Below are 23,453 nucleotides of genomic sequence, written 5' to 3'. Positions count from 1 at the left end.
CCACAAAATTTCTGGATTAAGGTCATCCTTGAATGTATGGCGGGCAAGCTGATGTCTTGGTAGAGTTGAATGTGCTCAAGGGACTTGAGTTTGATCCTGACCGCATCACATCTGCATTGAATTTACATGTTCATTCCAAGACTCTGTGGATTTCCACTGAGTACTTCAGTTTCACTCCAAAGATGTACTGGTAGATTAAATATCTACGGTAAACATCTCCCTCACCTGTTGTTGTATGCTATTCTTTCCAATTCTTTGTAAGGTAAACCAAGATTTATTCCAATATTCTGCCATTCTGGCCCAATTCTTCTAGCAATACTCAGAAGATTAGCTTCAGTCAGGTAGCCCGTTTCTATCCAATAAAATAAGAAATTATTTAGAATTGCAACAAATCAAGAAGAAGGTTGTGTTTGTGTGTACATATGAACTCACAGAATCATCTTTAAACAGCCCAGGGTGGTTTGAACCACCATATCTATGCTAATCATCAATTACCCATTTACCAGCACTTACTCAGTAGCCTGTACAACTATCTGTCCAGATATCTAAACGTTCTGAGTGTACTTGCTTCCACCATCCCTTCAGGGAGCACTTTCCAGATTCCAACCATCCTCCCGATAAAAACAAAATCCTTCTTAAATCCCCTCTGACCCTTTTATGTTACACTGCTAGTTTCAGACACCTTGCCATGAGAAAACAAAAATCTTATTACCACTCATAAATTTGTATTACAAAATCTATCTGATCTTTCAAATCTGCAGTATTTTTCCTCACCATTCTAACTCAGAGCCAATAACAGAAAGTACAGTTCAAACACATTTGTGTAATTTTCTAGACTGAACAGGTTGACTCTATGCCATCAAACAGTAAATCGACATTTTTCAATGCACCAGGTCAAATACAGGCATTGATACAGCATAGTTACTTCAGCATCTGTCTCTGTGGATAGACAGCAACATCAGTAATAGAGCATTGTGCTGGTAGTTCAAAAACAACAGTGACGGCTTTCACAGAGCAATCGACCACGCATCTCAAACTACCATCAACTGCTCCTAATAGACAAGACCTTCTGCTTTCTTAAAACGCACAAAAATATGGTACAGCCAGGAGACCTATCAATGTGAACCTCTAATCAGCCTTCAAGGTTACTTTCCAGATCAAGATCTAGTCCCAGGAGTGAATAATTCCTTTTTCCAACTGCATGACGTAGCTTTATAATTCTCTCCAGAGACTAGAAAGTAGAAGAGTACAGCGCAAGTACAGACACTTTGGCCCACAATGCTATGCCAAATTAAATCGGTAACCAAATGCCCAACTAAACTAATCCCTTCTGTCCCTTGCATTCCTGCACATTCAAGAGCTTCAAGAATGCCTCTATCATATTTCCCTCTACTGCTACCCATGGCACTGCATTCCATGCACCTACCATATCCTATGTTAAAAAACTTGCCCTGCACATTTTTTTTGAACTTACTTCCTCACTTGAAATACATGCTGTCTGGTATTGAATTGAGCTGACTTTATTTTTTATATCCTTCACATTTGTGAGGAGTAAAAATCTTTACATTGCGCCTCCTTCTGAATAGTGTATACAGTAAGATATATAACAGAAGTCAACATAGCTTAGAAATACAATTGTGTCAATGTGAATTAATCAGTTTGATGACCTGGTGGAAGAAGCTGTCCCAGAGCTTATTGGTCCTGGCTTTAATGAGACATTATGGTATGAGACATTTCAACACAGGGAGAAAGATGCTGGCTGTTGACACTATCTAAGCCTTTTATAATCTTATAAACCTCGATCAGATCTACCCTCAGTCTGTTACTTAAGAGAAAACAACCCAGGTTTGCCCAACCCTTCCTTAGACCACATGCCTTCTAATTCAGGCAACATCCTGGTAACTGCACTCTCTCTAAAGCCTTGGCATCCTTCCTATAATGGGGTCACAGAATTAAATGCAATACCGTTGACGTGGCTGAACCAGAATTTTATAAAGCTGTGTAAGACCCTGGGAAAGGTTTCACTGCTAACGTAATGGTCTTTCTGTAGAAGCAGTGTTTGGGTTATGACTAGAGATAACGGGGGGTTTGGAATGTGAGATGTCCATTGAAGGGAGTGTGTTTTCGTGTTGTGTGCCTGCGACTGAGGTGATCTGGGTCTTTTGTTCGACGGAAGATGGGGAGAGAAGATGACAGAACAGTGAGGTCGTGGACACCCGAAAGGCTGGATTTGGACTGGGGCCGGGAGTCGACGAAGCCCGGGGAAATCGATGAAGGACCAGCAGAAGAGAAACCGTGAGCTCCAACTTGTGCACACTAGACTGTTTCATTAAAATGGGCCCTTTTCTTTTTGTTTTATGTTACTAACCCCTTAGTCAAATTAAGAATAATAAAGCTAAATTGTTTAATTGCATATGGTGCATTGTCTGTTATTTCATGATATTGATTTGTAACATTATCTCAGGGCCCATTCCACCAGGTTCAGAAACAGTTATTACCTCTCAACCATCAGGCGCCTGGACCACCTCACTCATCCCATCACTAAGCTGTTCCCACAATGAGTGGACTCACTTTCAAGGACTCTTCATCTCATATTCTCGATATGGTGGCTTATTATTATTTCTTTCTCTGTTTGCAGTCTGTTGGCTTTTGTACATTGGTTGTTCGTCCATCCTGTTGGGGGCAGGATTTATTGAACTAATTGTATTTATTGTGTAGGCCCACAAGAAAATAAATCATATGACGTACATGTACTTCGATATTAAATTTACTTGAACTTTGAACTTTTGGGAGGCCCTGCTCTTAATGTATGTATGTAATGCCTTGGCATTCTCTTTAATCCTATTTGCCAAGGACTTTTCATAACCTCTTCCGGCTCTCTTAATTCCTTTCTTGGGCTCTTTTCTTGATCTGTTATAATCCTCAAGAGACCTGTTTGATTTTAGCTGTTCTCCCACTGAAGGATCAGTCACATCAACCAACACTAGGTCAAGTGTGGACCCTCCTTTTTTTTGGATTATCCACAAATTGATTTAAGAACCCTTTCTAATGCACCTCACAAATTCTGTTCTCTTGCACTAAGGAGATCCGTGACTATATTACAAAAGTTAAAATCTCTCACTGCAACAACTCTGTTGTCTTTGCACCTTCCTTTATTTTCCTGCCTATCTGTCCCTCAAGATTCTGGTGGCTTTTGGGGGTGAGTCTGTAGTAGAATCCAATCAGAGTGATTTGAGTTTAGAGTTCTACCTGTATAGACTCAATGGATGAGTCCTCCATTATGTTCCTTCTGAGTACAACTGTGATATTGTCCCTGATTAGTTGCCCAACATGCAGCTTCCCTCCTCCTTTTTAACTCCTTCTCTTAAAACAAAGACATTTTGGAAAATTAAGGAAATATCCCTGTCCTTTTTCTCAACCCAAGCCTCTGATATGGCCATAGCACGTACAGATCCATGCTCTAAGTTCCTCACTAAACATTAAAATAAACACTCTTCAACCTGTCCATTCAATTGTTGATCGTCCAGCCATTGATCCCATTAATCATGCATGATTAAGATTATTTGGGGTGAAGCTTTTGCAATTTTCCCTTTGTGCATTTACTCAATGGAATTATAATCTCCAAAATCATGAAGAACACCAGTATACAGACAGGGAGCTCGAGTCCCACAGAACAAAATGAGACCGTTTGAACCATTGAGTCCAGACTAACCATCAAACACACTTCTAATATGATTCCACAGTGAGCTCAATTTATTCTCCCTAGATCCTCATTAACCACCCAGACCCCAAGATTCCTACACTTAACAAACACTAGGGCAATATACAGTCATCAATCCCCATGTCTAAATTAATATGGAAATTGATGATGATCTGCAAATTCAGTTTTAGTTAGAAAATATTCAACTCCAGAATAAGCATATTGTGGTTATTAATAAACAGTGAGACCCAAGCAGTAAGGAGAAATTATATTTGTTTAAATCATGTCTCACGAGATCATGACCTGACACTGACGTATAATCCACCAAAGCAATACATGACAACTGCATTCTTGACATGACTGGTCTATCTTTGGCTTTTACCATCAGTGTTAAAAATCTATGAACTGCCGGTTATTTAAATAGTCCCACACATTTAGATTCTTCAGGGCTATTTGCCAATGCTTGTATTTACTGTTGATTAAAATGGATTTGGATCATTGTTTATACTCACTTTGTTCCTTCCACATAAGGGGGGGGGGGTGGAGGGGGAGAGTGAGGGAGAAAGAGAAGGAGGAGAAAATAAGGAGGGGGATGAGAGAAAGTGTGGGAGAGGGAGAGTGTGTGGGAGAGAGGGTTAGAGAGTGTGTGGGGGAGAGGGAGAGGGAGAGTGTGTGGGAGAGGGAGAGGGAGAGTGTGTGGGAGAGAGGGATAGAGAGATTGTTTGGGAGAGGGAGAGTGAGTGTGTGGGAGAGAGGGATAGAGAGATTGTTTGGGAGAGGGAGAGTGAGAGTGTGTGGAAGAGAGGGAGAGGGTGTGGGGAGAGGGAGAGTGAGTGTGGAAGAGTGAGAGTGGAAGAGAGGGAGAGTGAGAGTGTGTGGAAGAGAGGGAGAGGGAGAAAGAGAAAATGAGAAAGCATTTCTTTTCTGAGGGTATACCAATGCAAAGTATACCGTGCACAGCAGAACAGGCTTTCTGCAGCATGTCTGCCACATTAATGTGCTTCATTTAGATAAGTCACCTGGATGAGATGGACTCCATTTCAGGGTTCTGAAAGAGGGAGATGAGGAGATTTGAGGCATTAGTAATAATCTTTCAAGAATCACTACTTTCTGGAATTGTTCCAGAGCACTGAAAAATGACAAGTGTTACTCCACTCTTTAAGAAAGAGGGAAGGCAGAAGAAAGGAAATTATATGCCAGTTAGTCTATAGATGGGAAGATGTTGGAGTCTATCATAAAGGATGAGGTTTCGGGATTCTTGGAGACATACAAGGGGAAATCTTCCTGACAAATCTTTTAGAATTCTTTGAGGAAATAACAAGCAGGATAAACAAAGGAAATGTTGTTTACTTGGATTTTCAGATATTCAGAAGGCCTCTGACAAGGTGCCGCACTATGTTAAAGGATACATCTGGTCCTCGGATTGAGCCTCTGAATTGGACAAAGGCCAATTTTGATGGTATCAGGAAGGATCTGCATGTGTGGATTGGGACAGGCTGTTCTTTGTCCTTGGTAGTCTAGGCAGGGAGCCAAAAGAGATTGGGGAGACCTTAAATGTATTTTTTGCACAGGGTTTATAGAAGTGAGGCAAAGCAGCAGTGAGGTCTCAGACCCTATACAGATTACAGAGGAGAAGGTGTTTGCGGTCTTGAGGCAAATTAGGGTGAACAAATCCTCAGGGCTTGACAAGGTGTTCCCTTATACTAGTGGTCGCCAACCCATCGATCGTTGAGACTTCCCCAGTAGATCCCGAAAAAAAAAAGAAGAAAAAATACACAAATACTGTTGAGAGACTGTTTCCGGGTTGCGGGGTTTTAGTTCCGTTCTTTCTGCCCAGTGCGCATGCGTGTAGCTCCCCGCACTACACAGTGTAATTCAACACGTACAAAAGCTGGATGAACTCAGCAGGTCAGGCAGCATCCGCTGAAAGGAGCAGTCAACCTGTTTGACTGCTGAGTTCATCCAGCTTGTCTGTACGTGTTGATTTGACCACAGCATCTGCAGTGTACTTTGTGTTTACACAGTGTAATTCAGTGGTCCCCAACCACCGGGCCGCAAGGAAACAATATGAGTCAGCTGCACCTTTCCCCATTCCCTGTCACGACCACTGTCGAAATTGAACGCACGCGAGGCCATCGGTCGCCTAAACGCAGTGTCACCCTTGCGCCGGGGATCACTGGTTTGCCTCTGGCGGCTGGCGGGAACCACCAATGCTACTGGCCCGGAGTGCAGCCAGTGGGAAGTGCCATTGCTATCGGCCCAAAGTGCGGACAGATGGGCGCAGCCTCTAAACCTGTTCACCACACCGAGTGTTCGTGGGGAACCCGGTGCTAAAATACTCGCAGACGACCTAATTCGGGCTCAGGGTTCCGTAAGTATCAGAGCAGCTGCCATGCCGCGATCTACTAAAACAAACTTTTGTCGGCCGATAGACCCTACAAGGGGGGCGGGCGGGCACCCTGTCGCTCTCCTCGCTCGGTAGCTCTCTCTGGACTGCGACCGCCGCGGCTCCAGCAGGGACCTCCGGCCCTGACCTTGTCCTCTCACCCCACCCACTGCCAGCTGCACTGGCTGTCTAATGAGGCAATGAAGCCCTCAAAACTGCTTCGGTACCCTGAGTCCAAGCATCCCGCACTTAAAGACAAACCCGCTGAATTTTTTGAGCAGAATAAACGTAAGCAAGCGGGACAGAAGCTAAGTGCTGAGAGCCATGTAAACTAAATTGTGGAATAGACTGGACATAAGGTACCTGCTTCGAATATCGCTGTACTCCTGTCGTGTTTAACACCCCTACCCCCCCACCCCCCGTCGGCAAGAATATTGTCAATATTAAACCGGTCCGTGGTGCAAAAATGGGTGGGTACCCCTGGTGTTTATACATTATTTCTACTTTCGGGTTGTGGGGTTTTACTTCCGGTCTCTTCTGCCCTGGTGCGCATGCGTGTAACTAATCGATCTGGGGGTCGATCTTGCCTTTGACTATGGCTGAGGTGGGGGATCACTACACTATACCCTGTGGTTGAGTGTAGAAATTGCATTGGCCCTGGCAGAGATACTTATATCATCCTTAGTGAGTGGTGAGATACCAGAGGATTGGAGCATAGCTAATGTTGTTCTGCCGTTTAAGGTAGGCTCTAAGAATAAGCCAGGAAATTATAAGGCGGTAAGCCTGACATCAGTAGTGGGAAAGTTATGGAAGGTATTCTAAGGGACTGGATAAATGAGTACTTGGATGGACAGTGATTGATTAGGGACAGTCAACATCGCTTTGTGTGTGGTAGGTCGTGTCTAAACAATCGTATAGAGTTTTTTGAGGACATTACCAGGAAAGTTGATGAATGCAAGGCAGTGGCTATTGTCTACATGGACTTTAGCAAGGCATTTGACAAGTCCCTTTCACAGATCAAAGCACAGGAGATGGGATGTTATATTGAAGTTGTATAAGACATTGGTGAGGCCTAATTGAAGTATTATGTGCAGATTTGGTCAGCTACTTACAGGAAGGATGTAAATAAGGTTGAAAGAGTACAGAAAAAATTTACAAGGATGTTATTAGGACTGCAGGGCCCGAGTTATAAGGCAAGACTGAATAGGATCGAATTTTATTCTCTAGAACGTAGAAGATTGAGGGGACATTTGATAGAGGTATACAAAATTATGAGGGATATAGATAGTGGAAAAAACTTGCTTGCATTTACCCTGAGGTTGGGTGAGACTACAACTAGAGGCCATGGGTTAAGGGTGAAAGATGAAATGTTTAAGGGGTACATGAGGGGAGCCATCTTCACTCAGAGGGTCATGTCTGTGTGGAATGAGCTGCCAGTGCAAGTGATGGATGCAATTTCAACATTTATGATGTTTGGATAGGTGCATGGTTGGGAGGGGTATTGAGAGCTTTGGGTTGGGTGCAGGTCAATTTTGTCCATGCAGCTTTAAATGGTTTGGCATGGACAAGACAAGCTGCTTCTGTATTGTAGATTTCTATGATTCTACAACTCATGGTATTACAGGAAAGGTACTAGCATTGATAGAAGATTGGCTGCTGGCAGGAGGCAAAGAGTGGGAATAAAGGGGGCCTGTTCTTGTTGGCTGCTGGTGAATAGTTGTATTCCGCAGGGGTCGGTATTGGGACTGCTTCTTTTCATGTTATATGTCAATGATTTGTATGACAGTATTGATGGTTTTCTTATGTGTTGTCTTGCAGATGATATGAAGATAGGTGAAGGAGCAGGTACTTTTGGGGAATCAGGGAGTCTTAGTCAGATTAGGAGAATGGGTAAAGAAGTGCCAAATGGAATATAGTGCAGGGAATTGTATGAACATGCATTTTAATAGAAGCAATAAAGACCTAGACTATTTTCTAAATGGGGAGGAAATTCAAAGGTGCAGAGTGACTTGGGAGTCCATGTGCAGGATTCCCTTAAGGTTAGCTTGCAGGATGAGTCGCTGGTAAGGAAGGCAAATGCAATGCTATTATTCATTTTGAGAGGGCTAGAATATAAAGCCGAGGCTCTGTAAAGCTTTGGTCAGACCACACTTGGAGTTTGGAAATCGTATCTATGAAAAGGTATGCTGGATTTGGAGAGGGTCTGAAGGAGGTTCATGAGAATGATTCCAGGAATGAAAGGGTTAACGTATGAGGAGCGTTTGATGGCTCTGGGCCTGTACCCACTGCAGTTTATTAGAATGAAAGGGAATCTCATTGAAACCTATCAAATATCAAAAGGCCTAGTCAGAGTGATGAGGAGAGGATATTTTCTATAGTGGGAAAATCTACAACCAGCGTGCACAGCCTGCAAATAGAGGGTCATTTTTCATTCCATTTTTCAATCTTGTTTATTGATTTCCAAATAAAGAATACACAAATTGGAAGAGGAGTTTAACAAGTAGATAATATAAAAGACATACAAACAGCAATAGTAAAAACAGAAAGTATATAATGTCAAATTCAAATAGGTAAAATATTATGCTGTTATATATACAATGGTAAAAAAAAACAACTCCTCATAGCAATCATAAAAAAAATTGGAAATTTTATTGATAAGGAAAAAAAAACCCACTAACTAAACTGAAACAAAAAAAGAGAAAGAGAAAAAAAAGGAAAGAAAAAGAAAGATTGGGCAGTCCAATTGAGGATAAAATTAGAAAAAAAGAGAGAAAAAAAACCCCACATCCTTCCAGTCAACTCCGAACCTTCAAGGACAACGATTTTCCCCAAAGAGAATAAAAAAATAAATAAGTAAAAATAAATTAAATAATGTGAAAATATTGAATAAAGGGTCACCAGACTTGTTCAAAATTAAAAGATGTATCAAATGTCCGGCTTCTAGTTTTCTCCAAGCTCAGACATGACATAATGGAGGAGAGCCAATAGAAAACTGTGGGCAGGTTAGATTCTTTCCAGTGCAGCAAAATAGCTCTTCGAGCCAGTAAAGTTGAAAAAATTGGGTGGAAGCAGACACTTTGCTTGCTTCCTCTGGAATAATCCCAAAAATTGCTGTAAGTGGATTAGGTTGAACATCCATATCTATAACTTCAGATAATACTCCAAACACATCCCTCCAAAAATTATTTAAACTTACACATGACCAAAACATGAGTTAGAGTAGCCACTTCTGCGTTACATCTGTCACAAATAGGGCATATATTAGGAAAAATATGCCCCAATTTATCTTTGGACATATGGGCCCTGTGTACTATCTTAAACTGAATTAAGGTATGGTGTGCGCAGATAGATGAATTATTGACTAAATAATAAATTTTACTCCACTGATTATCTGAAAGTAAATGTTGAAGTTCTACTTCCCAGGTACGTTGAACCCTATCATTAGGCGACATGCGAGCATTCATTAACTGTTTATAAATGATAGCTATTAATCGTTTTTGAAAAGGTTTAAACTGAAAAATAACATAAGCCAAATTTAAAGAGCAGGCCAAGGGGTAATTCGATAAAAAAATCACGTAAAAAATTCCTAACCTGTAAATACCTGAAAAAATATGTATAAAAGAAATCATATTTATCCATTAACTGTGAAAAAGACATTAAACAGTCTTGTAAAAACAAATCTAAAAAAGTTTTTATTCCCTTAATTTTCCATGTTAAAAAAGCCTTATCCAAAATTGATGGTTTAAAAAAGAAAGGGTCATCTAATTAAAAGAGTGATGTGAAGGAGTTCCTTTAGCCAGAGGGCAGTGAGCCTGTGGAATTGATTGCCACAGGCGATTGTGGAAGCCAAGCCATAGGGTATATTTAAAATGGAGGTTGACAGGTTCTTGATTAGTCAGGGAATCAAAGGTTACGGGGAGAAGGCAAGAGAACGGGGTTGAGATGGAAAATAAATCAGTTGTGATGGAATGGCAGAGCAGACTTGATGGATGAATGGCCTAATAGTGCTCCTATGTTTTATAGTCCTGTGGTTATCCCCAATCTGTCGTACAATGACAAAGAAATGCGGTTGGATTGTGGATCTGGATCAGGGCTTTCAAAAAACTCGTGGGTTCGGGCAATGAAGATAAGTGGGGAGTAAGGGGGAACAGGTTGGAATGTGGAGGTTTTGGAGTTGCCCTTTCTGGACGATTGCTTGGGGTTTAAATGGAGAGTGCCCCAATGGACAAATTTTCACTTCAAATCGATCGAAATGAAATGGACATTGAAGCCCTGAATAAAGCCATGCTATAGCATCCCAGCAGACTGTGAATTTCCTTTTTTTTTGCAAATTGGATGACACAGACACAAAGGCTAGGGGGGATAATCATGGACTTTGCAATGCACTGCATGTAATTCATCCTTAATTTCACCTCCCAATTGAATTACTTATAAATTAGTGCATAACCCAATAGAATTTCAATGCCGGATTCTGTTCAAAAGAAAATACCTATATGCCCACTGAAGGGGAAACATCCACAGGCGACACTTATCATCACCATCGAGATTAGGATGTTAGCGTGGAAGAGAATGAGAAATATCAGAACCCAACTTTTAGCCATATTAAAGCCTTTTTTTAAAGTTTTAAGCAAAATTCCTTGTTCTGGTAATTCCTGGTGCTGACTAACATTGGAAACAGAAGTCCAGAACATGGTTCCATTACGAAATACAAAGCACAAAATTGAAAAAAAAAAACTTGGAAGGAATATAGTCTCACCTTCATCACCTAGGTTTAATGGTGGATAAGTTCTCAACTCATTTTGATGCTTCGATCTTTGTCTCTAAAAAAAAGTAAACCAGCCATTAACAAGAAAGTGTTAATTTCAAGGAAAAGGACCCTGGGCAAAAAGATTGCTGTGAACAGTTGACAGAATTAGGATAATACCATGCCACTCTCCATGGCAGAATCCAAGATGTAGATTGGTTAGCACTTTGGTGCAGCGATGAGGAGGTGCTTCACCATCACATGCCATCCTCAACATGCAACATTAACAGAAAGAGCCGTTTTACCATTACCATGGCAGAGAAATTAACTTAAAGTAGCATATTCATCCATCACTGAGAAGGGCTTTTAGTCATGCAACACTCATTTGAAAATTCTGTGGTTCCAGAGAGCAATGACAAAGAGTAAGGCTTTGGAAACTGAAAATGAATTGGGCTGGGAGGGGCAGTGGAGTAGGGTTTGGCTGTCAATGATTGGCGGTGCTGCGACCTATATTAACTGGTTGTGTGGTATTGGGGTAGATCATTAAGAGGACTGTGAACAGCAGTGATGGAGGGTTGTTGGGACCTTGGGAACTCTGTTGGGAGGAACTAATTTGGGTTTGTAAGTTAGTTATCTCCTTGTGACAGGTTCCCAGTGCACGATGGAACCTACTCATGACTGCTCTCTTTAAATTGCAGAGCTTCAAGAAAGCAGAGCTACCAAAACTAAATTGGATTGACCCAAAGACATGATTATTTCAGGATCTCATGGACTGACTTCCTTTAGGCACACTCTGATTGCTGCACAGGAAATGACATCATCATATGCTAGTCCAACACAGAAAACAGTTCATTCCAAGAAGTGGCCAGTGGAATTTCTGGCATTCTATGAATTGGGTCAATGACCATCATATCTGCATTTCACTCTGGAAAAATATCATTTGGATATACAGTATGTGAAATTGACCAAAAGTAAAGTGCTATGTAATTAGAATTCTAGACATGTATATAACTGCTTGAACAAAATTGTGTACAGTCCAGGTTATGCTAATTATACTCTCAGCCACCTCACAAATCAGCAACACTGATCACACCACATTTGGCAAACCTTACATTGTCAGCCTGAACAAGAATGACCAACTGAACTTCACAGTAATTCCAGAGCGGTTAGACAATCAGCTGCCTTCCTCAAACACATTATGTAATTAAAATGCATGTACGAATGAGGCAATATCTAATTTTGCTTCAATTGTTTGAAGAGGAAAAGAACACATTCAACAAAATAGGAGTGGCTTACTGGCAATTTGATTGGCAAAGTGGCCAGCCACATCGAATCCGGGCCTTTTCTTTTCTTAGCAGCCTCCTCAGGTACATTTTCTGGCAAGGACCCTCTGTAAAAGGAAACCTAGAATAAAGATCAGTAATGTAGTATGCACCCGTGATCTGCAGTTCTTGTTGCAATGAAGCTATGCTGAACTTGGTGTTAAGCATTATCAACGGGCAATCTGCCTGTGTCTACAGGTGTGAGTAAGATAGTTCTCAGCAATGAAGGCTCATCCTCCTAGTTTATGCCCTAACAACTCTGCCCTGAGCAAAGGCCAAGAGTTAATGACCTATCTGCTATTTCAATTGAAGATCAGTAAACCAAAGGGGAAATGTGAACTATTTAATGACAAGGGACTTTGCCAATCACTTACTATTTTACTCAATGATTGATAACTGTCATGAGGTCAATTAACGCTCTTTCATTTTTAAACTGTTTCTGATAGTAGAGAAAAAAATGAACAAAATGAGACTGAGACTTCAAATGAAGCCAAACCATTTTACATTCATGTCTCATTGCCCATGGATGGTTTAACAGTTTTAAAATGTTAAGAACAATCATGAAGAAAGTGGCAAAATAAAAACCTCTCTGTGGCAGTGAGCAGTTAAGTGTTAGTTTGCAGGGCAGAAATGCATAATAATCAAAATCTGGAATAATCAGGAACCACTACGAAAAACATTTCTATAGGACTGAAATTGACTTACCAATCCATATTCCTATCGTATAAACAAGTGTCTCTCCCACCCATGCACACACATCATACATCTCTCACACCTACACCTACACACACACACACACCAGAATAGTGCAAGCCAAAGCCAAAAATAAGTTTGATCTCTTTCCTCATCTTTTTCACAACTCTGAAGATAAAAATATTTTCACAGTATCTACTGGTGGTGTGCACTATTAGGAATGGCTAAACTGCCTGAGACTTATAAAGAAGTAGCCATCTAAAATTTTATGTACTGCTACATGTCAGTCTCATTATAACCGTGAGACTGGAGTTGGAGCCAGAGAGTGAACAGGTCTGAATTCCCTCTGCTTCAATAGGAACCAACAACAGAAGCACCTTCTCATCATGGAAAATACTGTTAAATCTTTTTTTAAATATCTGTTTTTTTGTTAAATGTCTGTTTTTTTTTATTGACATCCAGCATGGAATAGGCCCTGCTGGTCCAGCAACCCCTCCGATTCAATCCTAAGCTCACCATGAGACAATTTACAATGACCAATTAACCTACCAACCAGTACGTCTTCGGTAACTGTGGGAGGAAACCAGAGCACCCGGAGGAAACCTGGACAAACTGATTACAGGCAGCAGCAGGAATTGAACCCGGGCCACCGGTACTGTGAAGTGTTGTACTAACCACGGTGATAGCTTGTCACCTATATAAAGTGTCCCCTAAACTGTGAACACCACCAGCAGAGGAAGTTTTCATCTGTCTGTCTAAACCTTTAAGAGAAACAACCGATGAAGATTCAAGGTCTTTGAGGAAGAGCAGAAGGTCCTCCAGCCGCTGGCTTTGCTGCAGACTCTGCCTTGCCTTAAACATCATGGAGTTCATTGGTAACTTCAATGTGAGGCACCCATGAAAATGTCAGTAGCTAATTTTGCAAAAACACATTCTCTTTGTGTTTTGGCATGTGCTTCGGCAGTCTGCAGACCCTAAAGCTCCAACTTTGGTCAGAAAGAAACTGGCAGTACATGACTTGAGACATCACTAGGTATACGACACATGCCACATAAACACCAGAGATTCTGAATGAATTGGACACAGTGGAATCCCCGACGACCTCCTGCCAGATATGAATGGTTATACCGCTGCAGGCTCTCCATTGCACCCTGCACATTCTCCTGTAAGCACTATTGTTAAACAACTTAATAGCTAATGTGATTTAACCCAAATTAAAGTGCTTTTATGTTCACATAAAAAAAGACAGTTGGATGTTATGAAACCAATTTCCAGATATTATATATGTAAGGAATATGATGATCTCCTCTCCCCTACAAAGAGTTAAAAAGTACATTTTTTTCCTAAATCAGTTAAAATATGAGCAGTATGAGAAAATATGAGAGGAATAAAAATTCTTTGAAATGAGAGGTGACTCATGAGGGAAAAAAGCAGACAAAAACTTAATAGATGTTTTATTTAGCTTGAGGCTTCACAAAAATGGGCTTTGAGAAGAAGTAATGTTATACTGATTAAAACAAGATGAAAGAAATTGTGTTCAAATAAAATAGCTGTGTTTAGCTGAGGTAAGAAAAAATAGTTCAGAAAGAAGTGCTTGAAGCATCATTTGATGGGTATCCACAAATGGGAGGGCATCCCAGGATCCTGATGGGACTAGGAAGGGAATTGGTAGCTCTAAAGATTTTGGGCTAGACATTCATTTAGACAGCTCCAAACTAACGGGCTATACAGATCAAAGCAAGATTTTTTAAGATCCCTAGGGAATTCACTCATTTCATTGAGGGTCTTTCTCCCCAGCACTTTTTTTCTGGTGTGAAACTCTCCCAAAAATAATGGTTTTTAAAATATGATGTTTCAAAAAGAGAACTGATCTGCGCACTGTTGATGAAAAATCTGATAATGGTGAGAATGACACAGGATTGTGCAATCTTGTGATTTACCTGTGAAAATTAGCAATAGACAAGCAATATGACTTATGCTGGAAGTGAATGGCAAATTAATTGATATGGAATTGGACACTGGTTCAGCTGCTTCAGTCATTCTGTAAAATGAGTTTGAATGGCATTTCAAAAGATATCAAACTGAAGCCTGCAGATATCCAACTAAGGACTTACACTGAAGAAAAGGTAACTACAGTGGGAATGGCATTCGTAACTGTGAAATACAACAACCAACAAGCCACATCGAGCTTGTATACGGTAAAATCAGAAGGAACAGCATTGTGGGGCTGTGATTGGCTGAGACTTGAGTGGAGATCCATCCACCAATTGCATTCAATATCCCCTAAAATAAAGTCAACTGAAAGCGAGTTAAGCACAGGAACTAATGATGCCACAACTGTCTCCATTCCGTAAACCACGAATTGCCGTTCAACAGGTGACAAACAAGTGTTAGTACGAACCTCTGTGCCTCTGATTGGAAATCCTATTGGACCAAGGAAGGACCAGGCCGCACAAAGGAAGTGTGGAAGTGATGAAAGCAGTGGTCCAAATACACCAGTTTCTGTCGGTAACATATCTGAGAAAGCCTCTGATATCTTATCAGGCAGTTATTTGCAAAATGTGGCATAGTTTTAGGCTGGAAAGAAGCTCAAGGAACTTCAGGGAAGTTGAAAGCAATCGGCTTTTGTGAGTATTAAGAACCAGAATCTACCAGAAGCCAAAAAGAGAGGAGTCAATGGAGATACAAAAACATCAGATGATGTTGTGTATGTGGAAATCAAGAGGAAAGATCAGATCACAAAGGGAAAATAAAATAATAGTCCAGTGAATTAAATGCACCATCCCAAGATCAAGATCCACAAATGAGAAGAAGAAAAAGGACGAAGGAATGTGAGAAAGAAAAAGGAAGTGATTGAAGTAGATCCAGGGAGAGAAAGGTATCCAGAGCTGTCAGTGTAACTTCCTCCTGTCTCAAGAGTCCAGTCCTACAACCAGCAGGGAGGAGGCCCCAGAACCCAAGATTGCTTTCACAGCCGCAGGTCTCAGCTGCCAAGAGTGATCACCCTTGTCAATAAAGACATTATCCCACAAGAGTAAGAAAGCCTTCACAGATATTAAATCTTTCCACCTAAATGGGAGAATCTAAAATTTACTATGCTGTGGATGTCTGTATACAGTAGTTGTATTATATAGTATACTACACCAGTATTTCTTGAACGGCCGTGTTTCCTTTGAATTAATTTAATATTTTGAAGTTATAATACTTAACAATGTACATTTGCAATCACTAAAATGGAAGGAGCATCACTCACCTGTCCTTTCACATCTTGTGTTTTCCTGTCTGCTAGAGTTGAGATATAAACCTCTTTAATGTTCTTCAGATGCGAATAAAAGGTGAAACTGATTCTCCCACCTACACAATCTGGCCGGTCTGAAAACAAAGTGAAACTTAATGAGCTGATGAAAGGTTTGTTATTCATAGCAAGGATGATCATAGATTACAGGATGATACGTATCAGCTGGTAAAAGTCAGCAAAATCAAAGGCAGATGAAACTTCATTCTGGTAAGTGTGAAATGAAAAACCTTAGAAGAACTAATAAAAGCAGTGCACACACAACACATAGCAGCACCTTAGGAAGTATTGAGGAAAAGAGTTCAAGCTTCACTGAATGTGACAGCTCAATAAGGAGGTGACAAAGGCAATCAGGATATTTATATTTGATGCTCATGATAATAAGAGTGGTGACATTATAAAATGTTGCTTAGGCCACAGCTAGAACTTTGTGTCTAATTCTAGAACATTATAGGAAGGCCATGATTACACTGCAGAAGGTACAGAGCAGATTCATCAAGAGGTTGCCTTGGATAGAGCATTTGAATTATCAGTAGGCTGATAAAGCTGGATTGGCTTTTCATAGAGCAGAGGGCCTGATAGAGTTATACAAGATTAATGTGGGCATGGAAACCACAGATAGTAGGAAACTTACTCCTTGGCAATGGCATCTAAAACTAGCATGCATAGACTTAAGGTGAGTACAATAACCTTTAGAGGGGAATTTTTTTTCACCTGGAACCTGGAATGTTGGGCCTCAGTGGGTAAGGGAGTTGAGTACTCCCAGAACCTTTAATAAGTACTTCAGAATCAGTATCAGTTTAATATTACCAGCATATGTCGTAAAATTTGTTGGCTTTGCTGCAACAGTACAATGCAATATATAATAATAGGAAAAAACATGAATCATAGTAAATATATATGTGTATATAAAATAGATAAATTAAATAATTAGGCAAAAAATATAAATAAAAAAGTACTGAGGTTCAATGGGTTCAATGTCCATTCAGAAATCTGATGGCAGAGGGGAAGAAGTTGTACCTGAATTGTTGAGTGAGTGTCTTCAGGCTTCTGTACCTCTTCCTGATGGCAGCAAAGAGGGTAAGACACGACCAGTGTGATGGGGATTCCTTAATGACGGACGCCACCTTTCTGAGGCATCGCTCCTTAAAGATGTCCTGTTTACTACGGAGGCCAATGCCCATGATGGAGCTAGACAAGCACTTGAATCACCAATGTTTCAGACTATGTGTTAGAAACACAGAAAGCCTACAGCACAATACAGGCCCTTCAGCCCACAAAGCTGTGCTGAACACGTACTTACCTTAGACATTACCTAGGGTTATCCATAGCCCTCTATTTTTCTAAGGTCCACCTACCTATCCAGGAGTCTCTTAAAGGACCCTATCATTTCCGCCTCCACCACCATCACCGGCAGCCCATTCCACGCACTCATCACTCTCTGTGTAAAAAAACTTACCGCTGACATCTCCTCTGTACCTACTTCCAAGCACCTTAAAACTATGCCCTCTCGTGCTAGCCATTTCAGCCCTGGGAAAAAGCCTCTATCTACATGATCAATGCCTCTCATCACCTTATCAGGTCACCTCTCATCCTCCGTCGCTCCAAGGAGAAAAGGCCGAGTTCACCCAACCTATTCTCATAAGGCATGCTCCCCAATCCAGACAGCATCCTTGTAAATCTCCTCTGCACCCTTTCTATGGCTTCCACATCCTTCCTGTAATGAGGCGACCAGAACTGAGCACAGTACTCCAAGTGGGGTCTGACCAGGGTCCTATAAAGCTGCAACATTACCTCTCGGCTCCTAAACTCAATCCTGCGAATGATGAAGGCCAATGTACCGTATGCCTTCTTAACCACAGAGTGTTGGTAAATAGGATTAGTATTCAGGGGTTCCCAAGCTGGGGTCCACAGACACCCTGGTTAATGGTAAGACTCCATGGTGTAAAAAAGTTTGGGAACCCCGATTGGCTTAAAGGGCCCATGAGAAGTATGACTTAATGATCAAAAAGATTAATACAAGCAATTACTGATGATTGTTATAACACATTTTCCTTTACATCACACCTGACTACTAGCCTCAGTCATGATTGCGTGACTACAAAATTCCTTTTGATCAACAGACTAATTAAAGTATCTTAGTCATCCTATTCTCTGTACAGCAAAAACACCAGCATGGAAATGGTGTAACACAATATGGTCAGCACTGAATTATTTATGTAGTTATTTGAATTAGGCAATATAAGGTTTAATGTCACACTATAGAAAAGAACACCATGATCATGAATAATTATGATATGGGTCGTCAGATGGTCATAAGAGGAGCCTCAAAGCTAAAGTGTATATTCTGAGAAATTAATTCCTGAAGTTGACCCTCACGGTTTATGTGCCAGACATCAAGTATTTTGTATGTCATGGTACTCAGTTAATTTTAATTGAGGGCAATAAACAATTGGCTAAATTGTCAGTCATAGAACAACCAACAAGACTATTTTACAATGTTTAAATATACTTCCACCCCTTGGAACCACTGTACCCACAACTCTTTCTTCCTAACAGGACCTGCTGAAGTACAAACCCAGAAATGTTGTGAGCAACCTGACCAATGTTGGATGCTGGTTCACACACCAGAACAGAAGATCTCTTCACCCAGGCACCGCAGATGAAAAGAAATAATGCAGAATACTACCTTGCAGTGTTCGATCTATAGCCCTGCAGGTCTTCAAGTGACGCTTAAATGTGCTGGTAGTTTCTGCCCCCACGACTCTTTCAGACCGTGAGCTCCCAACTTCTACTATCCTCTGGGTTAATCCTGCTACCAATTACTTTAAATCAAGGCCATCTTGTTAGCAACCCCTCTCCCAAGAGGAATATGTCCTTTCTACTTACTTTGTTTTCCATCATATTTAGGTCTCTTCTCAGTCTCCTTTATTCATAAACAAAACCCACATTATCCAATCTTTACTCCCTGCTAAAATTGTTCAACCCTGACATCTGCCTCTGCATCCTTTCCAGTAATGTGATGACCACAACAGTACGTTGTACCCAAACGACAGTGCTTATACAGTTCTTGTAGAAAAAATTTGCTCATCCATGTACTACTTTGGCTAGCACAAGAATCCATTCCATATGCTTTCTTGACCACTTTGGTAACTGAATTTAAGGATGTGTGGACAGTTCTATCTGTTGCACGCCTCTCAATATTCTCCCATTTCCTCTTTTCTTAATTTGTGGGACCTGGATACCACCAACAATCACATCCAATCATCATTGCTCCTGAACCAAGGAGTGAGTTGTGAGTCAGTCATATTGGTGGATCTGGAGTCATGTAAAGGCCTGAGAATATAAAGAGAGGGGACTTCCTTCCCTGAGGACCTAACTGCTTTCAAGATCATTCAGTGGGTTTGTGGATGCTACTACCAAGACCAGCTTTAAATAATTACTTGAACTTAAATTTCCCAGCTACCATGGTGGGATTCAAACTTACAAGTGTGGAACAGGATTCAGACCTCCTGCTGCTGGTCTAGAAACCTCAATCATTCTGCTACCGATATAAGTTACAAAGAGTCACATGTCAGATTCTCAGAGCCCAAACTTGCAAATGAACTACAATGAATCTGACAATGGTTGACACCAAGCAATTTCAGGCATCTGCACAAGCCAGTTAAATGTGGAACTTTAGAAGTTGCTGTTGGGATAAACCCTCCTCCACAGGGCATGCTATTTCGAATTGGGCGAATGCAGTCAATGCAGAATCAGTAGTGTAGTGTGAACTTTGATTTTTTTTCCTGTACCATTTTCAATATAAAACCATTGAAAATGTTATGAATTGCTGACTGAGGTTTCATTGAAATGCACAACTGCATAATTGTAGAATAGCCGCTGTAACCCTGAAAAAAATATTTTCAGGGGTGGGTAGATGTAATTTGGCATTTGAAAACTCCATTTGATTGCACCCGATGGGGTGTGGAGGAGATTTACAAATACGTTGGCAGGAATGGAGAATTTAAACAATGATGAAAGATTGGACAGCCAGGATCTCTTTCTCTGGAATTGTCAAAACTTAATACATTTGTATAAAATTGTGAGGAACCCAGGTAAAGAGAAAAGCCCAATTGCCTTTCGAGTAAGGGTGAAAAACCATGGGGAAGAAATTTCAAGTAACTAGTGGAGGGATTAGATGGAGATAAGAAAGACAGAATTTGGTAATCATTTGAAATGTACTGTCTGAAAGGGTGGTAGAGACAGAAATATCAACCATACTTACAAAGTACTTTGATATTTGTAGAGCCATGACCAGCAGGTGGAACCTACTGGAAATGGATTGGGGAGTTCATTTCCATCTGATGCAAGAATGAAGGACCACATGGCCTCCTACAGTGCGGTACATTTTCTAGGGTTGTACTTTATAAAATTTCTTTATGAAGTTTCAATTTTTACCTTAAACATGCATGTGTTACTCAATCTTAATTTAGCTTTTCATAAAAAGTTTCTGGTAATTACCGTATAAAAATCAATGTTCTTCACTTCTTGCTTTCAGGCCTATTGACAACTCAATTTCATGACATCAGTGTTGCTGGCTAAGACCATAAAATGCAGGAGCAGAATTAGGCCTTTTGGCCCATCAAGTCTGCTTTGCCATTCAACACCCTTTGGCTCTGGAAATTCCTCATTGCTCTTCTAAATGGATGTCCCTCAATTCTCAATGTCCCTCAATGCCCTCTGGTCCTAGACTCCCCCGCTACAGGAAACATCCTCTCCACATCCATTCCATTTAGGCCTTTCAGTATTCAATAGGTTTCAATGAGATCCCCCCTCATTCTTCTAAACTCCTGTGAGTAAATGCCCACAGTCATCAGATGTTAACCCTTTCATTCCTAGAATCATTCTCATGAACCTCCTCTGGACCCTCTCTGATCCCCAAAACAGTTCACAATATTCCATCTGATGCAAACACAACGGATCAAATAGATCAAATAGTACTGTATATTTTCTGTGTGACAGATGCTCCGCAATTTCATGTCACAGTGGAAAAGGAGAAATCCATGTCACAGAACCCAGTTAATCTTTGTGACTGGAGTCAAGGTCAGTGATGAGATTATCCCTTTGGCAATCAATACAAAATCCAGGACAATGATTTCAAAATTACCCTTTCTGGTCCTGTAATAGATGACTGCAAACCACAGTAGGAGACATAAAGCGGATTATCAAGGAACCCAAAATTAGAACTTACAATGATGCAGATTATAAAAGGAGAAAAAAAGATCTATTGTGGTTTTATGAACTCTGATATAATCCATATAACGATATTAAGAACTCAAACTTGAGTATTTTGATTTTTAAAAAAATAAAAATTGCGCAATATTATAGTGACCTAAAGCACAAGATTCTTCTCTAACAAATAAGAAATGTGCTGTAAACACAACCTGAAAAATGTTAAATCATTTCAGGAACTTTGACCTATTGTAACTTATGTTATATTTTAAAAATCTGTCAACATTTAAAAATTATGATTTGTCCTAAGATGCATTAGATATGGAATAAATATTTTAAGTTCGGGATCTCCTATTTGTGATTATGTAATCTGTGTGATCAGCATGTGGTGTAAAACAACAGAAGATGTATTGTTTTCAATAATTATTCCACCTGTTCCTCTGATTTAGAAGGGGAATGAATATAATGAATAATGAATGATGAAATATTTCCTCTGCTTGAAGATTACTTTGCATTTGACAATGAATAATTTCAATAAATAGGAGTTCAAAATGAAAATTGGAACTGGAAAAACTGGAATTTAGAAGATTGAGGGGGGAGATCTTATTGAAACATATAAAATTCTAAAGGGATTGGACAAGCTAGATGCAGGAAAATTGTTTCTGATGTTGGGGAAATCCAGAACGAGGGGGTCACAGTTTAAGGATAAAGGGGAAGCCTTTTAGGACCGAGATGAGGAAAAACTTCTTCACACAGAGAGTGGTGAATCTGTGGAATTCTCTGCCACAGGAAACAGTTGAGGCCGGTTCATTGGCTATATTTAAGAGGAAGTTAGATATGGCCCTTGTGACTAAAGGGATCAGGGGGTATGGAGAGAAAGCAGGTACAGGGTTCTGAGTTGGATGATCAGCCATGATCATACTGAATGGCGGTGCAGGCTTGAAGGGCCAAATGGCCTACTCCTGCACCTATTTTCTATGTTTCTAAAATCTGTCCCTGCTAATGGAAAACAACTGCCAATTCTAAAGGAAACTCCCATTAGCAAAGAAACATCATGTTTAAACATCCATAGATTAACCAGTATTCCATGATTTGGCCTTACCTGAAACAATTTCAATCCCTTTTTCAAATCCAGCAAAAAACTGTTCTCCTTCAAACATTTCCACAATCTCAGATGGCTCAGGCCCCCAATACCTCTTCTCTAAATTCTTGCAGACAGACTCAACCTGTGTAATAAAAATTCATGTTTAGGGAAGACAATGAAAGTTTCAAGAGGACTCACCTATTATGACACAGACTATAAAGACGGAGTCTTGATCTCTCAATCTATCCTGTCGTAGCCTGTGGACTTTATTTGTCCACCATCGCTGCCGATCTCTGAGGATCTTACCTCAACGCAACATCTTGATGCAGCTATAAAGAAGGCAAGACAGAGGCCAAATTTCATTGGGAGTTTGAGGAGATTTGGTTTGTCAACTAAAACACAAGAAAACTTCTACAAATGTGCTGTGGAGGGCATTCTGACAGGTTGCATCATGGTCTGGTATGGAAGGGAGACTGCACAAGATTGAAGTAAGTTGCAGAAATATGTAAAATTAGTCAGCTCCATCTTGGGTATTCAAGACATCTTTAAGAAGTGGTGCCTGAGGAAGGCGGTGTCTATCATTGAGGATCCCCACCACCCAGAACATGCCCGCTTCACACTGTTACCATCGAGAAGGAGGTACAGAAGCCTGAAGGCATGCATGCAGTGATTTAGGAACAGCTTCTTCCCCTCTGCCTTCTGATTTCTAAATAGACATGAATACTACCTCACTACTTCTTTATTTCTGTTTTATTCCCACTACTTATTTTAATTTAACTATTTAATAGTTCTTACAGAAACACCTGCATGATGCTAAGCTGGGGCACATCATCAGTGATGTTACCTGGGATTGTCAGGTGTTTTGGGTCTTTCAACATCGTACACCCTCGCCCAGGCAACCTGACTGGGGTTGATCAGACCCCGGCTGTGCCCTGGCAGCAACCCAAAGATCTGCCCTTTGTCCAGAGCCATCTTGACGCTTTCTCTGCTGCATCTGTGGTGGTGGAAATGGCTC

The 23,453-nt window shown here is 40.7% G+C and overlaps 1 protein-coding gene and 1 long non-coding RNA gene across 11 annotated transcripts in view; one reads left to right on the top strand and one right to left on the bottom strand.

The window, feature by feature from the left end:
- The window catches only part of LOC132397152 (uncharacterized), a 55,503-nt gene extending 33,353 nt beyond the window's left edge, over positions 1–22,150 (top strand). For 2 of the 4 annotated variants that reach the window (XR_009513278.1, XR_009513277.1), the window contains exons 2-4: positions 11,529–11,781; positions 13,810–14,010; positions 16,168–22,150. This is a non-coding gene — a long non-coding RNA (uncharacterized LOC132397152). The remainder of the gene's footprint in view (positions 1–11,528; positions 11,782–13,809; positions 14,011–16,167) is intronic. The other 2 variants (XR_009513275.1, XR_009513276.1) reach the window with 2 other exon arrangements.
- Positions 1–23,453, bottom strand: part of pidd1 (p53-induced death domain protein 1) — a 66,815-nt gene that overhangs the window by 5,810 nt on the left and 37,552 nt on the right. For all 7 annotated transcript variants that reach the window (XM_059975518.1, XM_059975521.1, XM_059975522.1 and 4 more), the window contains 5 exons: positions 22,457–22,580; positions 16,099–16,217; positions 12,127–12,234; positions 10,843–10,906; positions 226–352 (listed from right to left, as the gene is read on the bottom strand). In XM_059975518.1, coding sequence (XP_059831501.1) covers positions 226–352; positions 10,843–10,906; positions 12,127–12,234; positions 16,099–16,217; positions 22,457–22,580 — 542 coding nt within the window. The remainder of the gene's footprint in view (positions 1–225; positions 353–10,842; positions 10,907–12,126; positions 12,235–16,098; positions 16,218–22,456; positions 22,581–23,453) is intronic.

This window comes from Hypanus sabinus, chromosome 7 (assembly GCF_030144855.1).
Source record: "Hypanus sabinus isolate sHypSab1 chromosome 7, sHypSab1.hap1, whole genome shotgun sequence".
Classification (NCBI taxonomy): domain Eukaryota; kingdom Metazoa; phylum Chordata; class Chondrichthyes; order Myliobatiformes; family Dasyatidae; genus Hypanus; species Hypanus sabinus.
This window is presented reverse-complemented; position numbering and strand designations above follow the sequence as displayed.